The sequence below is a fragment of the Salvia splendens genome, chromosome 4, assembly GCF_004379255.2.
Source record: "Salvia splendens isolate huo1 chromosome 4, SspV2, whole genome shotgun sequence".
NCBI classification, from domain to species: Eukaryota; Viridiplantae; Streptophyta; class Magnoliopsida; order Lamiales; family Lamiaceae; genus Salvia; species Salvia splendens.
This window is the reverse complement of record NC_056035.1, coordinates 32,311,167-32,319,257: the sequence shown is the minus strand read 5'-3', so window position 1 is coordinate 32,319,257 and position 8,091 is coordinate 32,311,167. Positions and strand designations below refer to the sequence as shown.

At 37.9% G+C, this 8,091-nt stretch overlaps 2 protein-coding genes across 2 annotated transcripts; both read left to right on the top strand.

The window, feature by feature from the left end:
* The first annotated feature begins 4,521 nt into the window (after positions 1-4,521).
* On the top strand, positions 4,522-6,780 carry LOC121800978 (protein FAR1-RELATED SEQUENCE 5-like). Its single transcript, XM_042200459.1, has 3 exons — positions 4,522-4,603; positions 5,398-6,130; positions 6,675-6,780. Exons 1-3 carry the CDS (start codon positions 4,522-4,524, stop codon positions 6,778-6,780), a joined length of 921 nt encoding a protein of 306 aa, XP_042056393.1.
* Positions 6,781-6,804: 24 nt separating this feature from the next.
* LOC121800976 (protein FAR1-RELATED SEQUENCE 5-like) lies at positions 6,805-8,091 on the top strand. Its single transcript, XM_042200458.1, has one exon. It carries the CDS (start codon positions 6,805-6,807, stop codon positions 8,089-8,091), a length of 1,287 nt encoding a protein of 428 aa, XP_042056392.1.

Sequence of the window (8,091 nt, the reverse complement as noted above, 5' to 3'; positions counted from 1 at the left end):
TTCAAGCATATGTTTAGGGTTTGTGGCCAACATTGTCTTTAGTGTTTTGTTTGAGCTCATTTTAGTGAATCTGCAGCCATATAAAGTTGTACGAGTTATTTTTGGTTTAATAAGTTTTTGTGCTGCCAGACTTACGACGCTCGAAGCATCACTATCATTTGCTGTAATGGCTTCTCAACATATCAGCGGTAATGACACCGACGGCAGTCCATTACCAGAGGGTAATGCCTTCATCTAAGCGCCCTTAATCTTCGTAGTAGCTATAGCCATGATAGATAACTACCTTTCCTGTGCAGGTTGCTCTGATATGGTATCGAACAAAGAAGTAGTAGCAGCCGGCGCTAGACGTTGTTGGACAGAATGCGAAGAGGCCATCCTTATGGCAGCTATGAAGGAGTTGGCTGCCACTGGGTGGAAGTCGGATAATGGTTTCCGTTCGGGGTATCTAACTCGTGCACTGGAGGTACTGAAACGTGAATTTCCAAAAACGGATATTGTTGTTCATCCTCACATCAAGTCGAAAATCACTTCTTGGAAGAAGAATTACTATTCGCTAATGCAGATCCTTGACCGCAGTGGAGTTGGTTTCAATGCGGATGGTGAGTACAAGATAGATATCGACGATGAACAATGGGCACAAGTCGTGCAGGTAATATTGTTCACAATTGGCAAGTTTGAATTAGTTGTTTGGGTATATGTGTTTCATTCCCTGAGTTTTGGGTGCAACTGATAACATATTTTAGATGCTTCGTGGATAAATGCCTATATGATGTTATTATTACCAATTTGATTAATTGCTGTTATGCTATTGGTGCTTTTAGTTCATTGTAGCTCATGCACATTTTACTAATTTTGAGACCAAACATACACACAAGTTTAGGCCTTATGCATATTCTGTTATAATTTTATAGAGTCATGCACCTGCAACAAGACTATCATAAGCACTCTTACCATATGCAAGTTTCATTTGGTTGTAAACTCTGTAGTTTGTGTATTTGTTTTACTGTGTGTGGCAGAAAGATAGCAATGCCAAGTATATGAGGTATTAGTCGTGGCCTATGTTGAGTGACTGGAAGGAGATTTTCGGCAAGGACCGTGCGGAGGGGCTTAAGGGCATGGACACTGGGGAGGCGGTGCAAAAGATTTATGGATCAAAGCTTGCGGTGGGTGAAAGTTCAGCGATGGATTCTCCAATTACTTTAGAGGAACTCTTCCCTGATGAAGTTTTCCCGAGCGGTGTTCTGCCAGAGATGGTAGATGAGTGCACTTCTGCACCGGCGCATGTGCGTGCGCATCCGAGGGTGCAAAACAAAGCACCGAAGAAGAGGAAGACTGAGGACAAGATGGATAGTATCCTTGCTTTGATGAATCGCATCCACGAAGACACTAATGAACGGTTGAAGGACATCTCTAGCCGAATTGGTTATGAGTTTGATCTAAGCACGAAGAGAACCGAAGTCTTCAATCAGCTGAAAGGGATGCCCGGACTGACCATCAAGCAACAATTTTATGCCGCGAAAAAGTTTGTCAAGGAGCCCGAGCTTATGGATCTGTTTAGGGGTTTAGATGACTTGGGTCGACCGGCATTTGTGCTCGACCTTCTAGAGACAGATGGAATGATTTGAAAAGGGTTGAGTCTGTGTCTTTTTGGTTATTTTGTTATCTATCATGGTTTAAACCTTAATCCATGTAGCTATGAAGTTCGTTTGTCATATGAGTTTGTAGTATGACACTTCTCTTTTTGTCGTTTAACATGGGAATGCATGGAAAATGGTTGTATTTTGTGTTATTGCTCTTATCACTCAAGCAATTGTGCTTCTACTGCCCCTATGGACATCTGCTGTCATGAATTTCATATTTGGTAGTCGTATAGAATACGTTTGGTTGCCTACTTGTGTTCCCAGCGACCAGTGCTTGGCCGCAAACAACCGAGACTTAGAAATGAATCTCACAATGCACTGAACTTTCTAATGTTAACATAAAAGTAGAAACAAGTACATGCAATACCTAAGTGGTTGCATTAATACACAATGGAAAGTTCGCACACCACATTGTTCACAAACATAAACAAACACAACAAACCACTACAAACTAATATCATGGTCGCAGCACAATGAAAACACACAAGCTTCTTACGGACGATCAAACCATACATAGAACTGGATATCTTGAGCATCGACGAGCTTAAAGTGGCAACAAACACCCGGGAACAACGCATTGGCGTCCTTGAAGCGGCGCCATCCATGCTTGAAGTGACGCCATCCCATCTAAAGCTCCTAGACAACCCTACAAACATTTTTTGGTTGCGGGGTCAGCCCAGAGTTTGGTAGAAAGTAAAATATGGTGGCCAAGAGATTACACATAACTTAAACCACTTCCATCTTGAGTCCGTGTAATCATCACCAACCGGTTCAGGTTTCACTAACAAAATCTCATGCAAAGTAAGCACCCCACGGAGCACCATATGTGTGTACTTAGACACTGTTTCAGAAGAACGCATGAAATCGTGCCCCACAACCCGTGTCTTTTTGTGGTGAGCTAGAATGGACAAAAACATAGAAACTTGTTCCTCAACGGTGACAAATTTTTGGTCTATTAATCCAGTCCGGCCACAAAGAATGCGACATAATCTACCTAACGTGTTTCTATCCATCCGCAAATTGTCTATACATGAACGATCAGAAACCCGGACGAGCCTATCCAGCTGCTTTACATGAGCCGGAATGGACTCAATCATTACTTCTGGTGTAACTCTTCCCCCTGTTTCCTTTTCTGTCCGTTGGAGCCGAGCAATGTGATAAACATGCTGACAAGAAGCATGTTTATCCGATGGTTTCTTAGTATTTCCTCAAGCAAGATCAGTAGCTCGGTTGGCTCCTTTCTATCCACCTACATGAACAAATCTCAGCCAAGCTTCCTCAAATTGCTACAAACACCATAACATCATAACAAATGATATACAATCACAGTTGAATCATCACATTACAACGTCATAAAAAAAACTTAACATTGATGCATAAATCAATTGCATAAACATATTTGTCAAAGCCTCAAATCAATGAAATTTTATGCAACAAAATTCATACAATCACCCCCATATCACAAAGAACAGCAAACAATTGGACAGTGAGGCACAAATTGTGAAGGCCATGGGTGCTCATGAGCAAATGTATTTCATAGTTTGTTTACAAAACCACAAATGGCCAAGGTATCTATAATGAACTCCAATGTCGATTTACAGAGAAAACATAAATTGACTTCAATATCATCAGACACAAACTCTGCAAAGTAAGTCAATTTATTCAGCAAAATTCATACAACCGATCTCGAACACATATTACAACCTATAGGCTGCCATTTAGCAACAAATCGAGAAGGCCATTTCGGCTCAAAAGCAACCACATTTCACTTCAGCCGCCGAGATATGAGGAACATACCTGTTGAACAACGTCGTTGTCGGCCATGGCTCGTCGGCGTTCGAATTACCCCGGTCATTAGCTTGCAACCTACCAATCAACGCAAACGCGGTCAGAAATTCGAATTGGTTAAGCCCATTATGAAATTGTAAACAACACAAGCAACAACGACAACCACGATGTTCGCCCAACTATTCTCACAGAACGCGTCGCCTAAGAGCAATTGGTGGTTGATTGTGGAGGAAGTCGATGGAGATGGAGTAAATGGAGATGGAGTAAAGGGGTATTCAAGTCAACTGGGTTAAATGTGAAATCTTCTCCGCGTTTCTTCCTCCCTATCGCATGTTTCAATAGAGACAGAGATATCTCTGTTTTGGGTGCCCATATCTTCGCGTGAGTCGGGTACTGGGATGGAAGAATCGGGTCAGGTAGATTGCTAACATGGAAACCAAACAAAGAAATTAGGGTAGATAGGGATGCATATCTATGCCTAACATGGGTAACAAACGGACCCTTGATCTATGCAAAACTAGATTTAAATACAGAAACGTAGAACAATATCATACGTAGGGCACTTTAAGGTCATAGTTAGTTAACTTTTAGGTCATGCTAACAAAGCATGACCTAAAATGATCTTAGCATGACATTAAACCCAAATATTATATTATAATATAATCCTAGGGCCAAGATTTGGGCTGCATTTCTGGATTTAAATGCATTTTTATTTTGATCATCTCCCTATATATATATATATATATATATATATATATATATATATATATATATATATATATGTAGGTTAGTGATCAATATATAACTAATTTTAAGTGTATAACTAGAGAACAAATCTCAACCACACAAATAAATGGAACAAATATTATTTATTTTAATAATATAAAATAGGCCAAGTGTATTTTTGAAAATTACATTATGAAATTTAAAGGAGAAATTACGCGGATACATTCTCCTTCCAAATCTCCTTCGATTTCCTTCCAAATCTGACCACTTCATTCAAATTATAAGAGGCGATTCAATTCAATTCAATTCAACGCGATTCAATTCAATCCGTTATCGTGATTCAATCCGTTCATCGTGATTCAAATCAATGGATTCAATTATGAGGTCGGACGAAGATTATTTCGATTCCGACTCATCATCTTCGGGAGAGGAAGCTGAGACTTCGAAAGGTAATCATTATTCGTTGCACTTCTATAACAATTACGGTCGATCATGATTAGAGTGAAGAAGTTGAAGTTTGTGTGTTTGTTCTCATCATGATTAGAGTACTATGACGTTCAAATACGCTAGAATGATGTATTTGTATGTTAAAGTGATGTATATAGGCTTTAATTGAAGTGTGTGTGTTTTGTGAATTGAATAGTGCACTGTGTTCCAAGGTTTAAGTGAGGTGTCTTTGATTTTTTGATATAGTGATGTATTTTGTTAACAACAGTGAAGTAAAATCATGCTTAGAGTGATGTTTTCCACGGTTAAGTGATGTTTCTTTGATTTTTTGCTATAGTGATGTATGTTGTTAACAACAGTGAAGTAAATACATGACTAGAGTGATGTTTGTTTAATTTTTTGCTATAGTGATATATTTTGTTAACATCAGTGAAGTAAATGCATGCTTAGAGTGATGTGTTCCAATATTAGTGATGTTTCTTTGATATTTTGCTATAGTGATGTACTTAATTGACAACAGTGAAGTAAAATCATGCTAATAGTGATGTGTTCCAATGTTAGAGTTAGGTTTCTTTGATTTTTTTACTATAGTGATGTATTTTGTTAACATCAGTGAAGTAAATGCATACTTAGAGTGATGTGTTCCAACGTTAGAGTGATGTTTCTTTCATATTTTGCTATAGTGATGTATTTTGTTAACATAAGTGAAGTAACAACATGCAAAGAGTGATGTATTTTTTTCATCATAGGGTAGTGAACTATTATTTTCTCACTGTGATGTATATTCTTCTTACAGTGGTTTACGTATCAAAATGCACCGATGAATTGAAACAAAAAATTGGACAAAGTTTCATGACCCTTGATAGTGCATTGGACTTCTACAACAATTATGCTCGATATGTTGGATTTGACACCTGTAAAAAGGGATCGAAAATGGAAAGTGATGTCATTACTTGGATTTACGTGGTGTGTAGCCGAGAAGGTACAAAGCAAAGAAAGAGTGGACAATCTGAGGTGAAACGTAAGCGTTCTTCTATTATGTGCTATTGTAATGCTAAAGTGTCTTGGAAGTATTTTATGGGTGTTGGTTATGTTATACAAAGTTTCGTTGAAGAACATAATCACGAGATGGTTGAGGAACGCCATAAGCGTTTTATGAAGTTGAACCGCAATTTGGATTTAGTCCATCAGATATTCATCCTCGATTGTGCTAATACAAACATTGGTCCAACTTTAAGTTTTAGCTTACTTAAGGAAGTGCTTGGTGGATTAGATTATGTAGGGTGTACTGTTTTAGAAGTGCGCAACTATAAACGTGACCTTAGAGCATACGTGGAAGGAGCTGATGCACAAATGCTATTAAATGAGATGCGAAGAAAGAAGGAACTTTGTAGTGCATTTACATATGAGTATGAGGTCAACTCAAAGGATAGGATGACACGATTGTTTTGGTGTGATCCTACTGCCAAGAGAAACTATCATTTGTATGGTGATATTGTTTCTTTTGATACGACATACTTAAGAAATAGGTATGTGCACACTAATTACTATTTTTCACTTCAGTGAAGTAAATTGTTCATTACAGTTATGTAAATTGTGCATTACAGTGATGTATATTTAAACATGCTTATAGTGAATTGTTTTCATTTTAGGGAAGTATATTGAGAAATTAGTGAACTACAATATGCTTACAGTGAAGTGTAGTGAGCATGCCTTGACATGGAGTATATTGAGCATATAGTGAAGTATATTGTGCATTACGTTGATGTATATTTCTGCATGCTTATAGTGAATTGTTTTTCATTTTAGAGAAGTATATTGAGCAATTAATGAACTACAATATGCATACAGTGAAGTGTAGTGAGCATGCCTTGACATGGAGTATATTGAGCATATAGTAAAGTATATTGTGCATTACAGTGATGCAAATTGTTCATTACAATGATGTAAATTGTGCATTACAGTGTTGTATATTTCTGCATGCTTATAGTGAATTGTTTTTCATTTTAGGGAAGTATATTGTTCATATAGTGAAGTATATTCTGCATGCCTTATAGTGATTTTAATATGTAGGTACTGTATGATATTTGCTCCTTTTACGGGCAAGGATAATCATGGTTGCCCTGTGACATTTGCTGCTGGCCTTTTGTCTAAGGAAAATGCAAACTTCTTTTCATAGTTATTTAACCAATTTGTAAAGTGTATGGGTGTGGCTCCCAAACTCATTGTAACCGACCAAGACTTAGGAATGAAAGTTGTTGTTGAGGAGGTCCTTGTCAATACAAGACACCAGTGGTGTATGTGGCAAGTTATGAATAAAGCTGCTGACAAATTGCCAAAGAACATGCTTGGTAGTGAACAACTAAAGAAGGAACTGAATGCATGTGTATGGTCGGAGTTGATAGAACCTGATGCATTTGAGGAAACTTGGCATGCTATAATGGAAAGATATGGACTGGCCAACAATGACTGGTTTTCATCAATGTTTGCATCCAGAAAGTTTTGGGTTCCAGCCTTTTTCCGTGATTTTCCGATGAGTTCGTTGATAAAGACAACTTCTTTGTCTGAATCACACAATAGCTTCTTTAAAAGGTACTCAAAGTCTCGGGCTAACCTTATGCAATTTTATATGAACTATAACCATGCTCTGGAGACTCAAAGAAGTAATAGTGCAAAGCTTGAATACTATGATTCAACAAAAGTGCCTATTTTGCGAACAGAATTGGAAATCGAGAAACATGCATCAACTGGTAGTGCTTATAATGCAATTCAAGAAGAGATAGTATATGCATGTTTCTCTTTGTCTTGTGCAACTCTAGGAGTGTCTACCAATAGAGAGATTGAAGTATATAACATAAAGGACAAGGATTCAAACTCATGGACAGTGACTTACTCTATTGGCGATGACACCTATTTGTGTGGATGCAAAAAGTTTGAGAGACTTGGTCTATTGTGCAGTCATATATTTTGTGTGTTGAAATATAATTTTGTTAAGTTGATACCCGAGAAGTTGCGTGGAGGAAGATGGTTGAAGTCACAGTTTGTGAAGTCAATACATGGAGGTTTTTGTGATGATCAAGAAATACACCTTGTTGTGGACAATAAAAAGATTGCATTTAAAAACTTGTATGCATTATTCATTGAAACAACACAAAGTATTGAAGGGAACATTGATCAAATCAATGCATTTGTTGCAATTATTGAAGAAGGTAAGAAGCAGCTTCTCGGAAAAGGTGTAGTTCCGTCTTCCACAGAGAAGAGAGCATTGATTGAGAACTTCTATGGCTCACAAGTTCCAAACTTTATTGAAGTTCATCCTCCTGATGTTGTTAGTACAAAGGGAAGTGGAAGTAGGAAGAAATCGAAGAAGGAGTCAGCAATGAAGTTAGCAATGAAACCAGGCAGAAAGTGTGGAAATTGTCATGAGATTGGACACCATGATTCTAGGAACTGCAAAAAGGTTAATGAGAAGGCAAATCAGAGGCAGTGA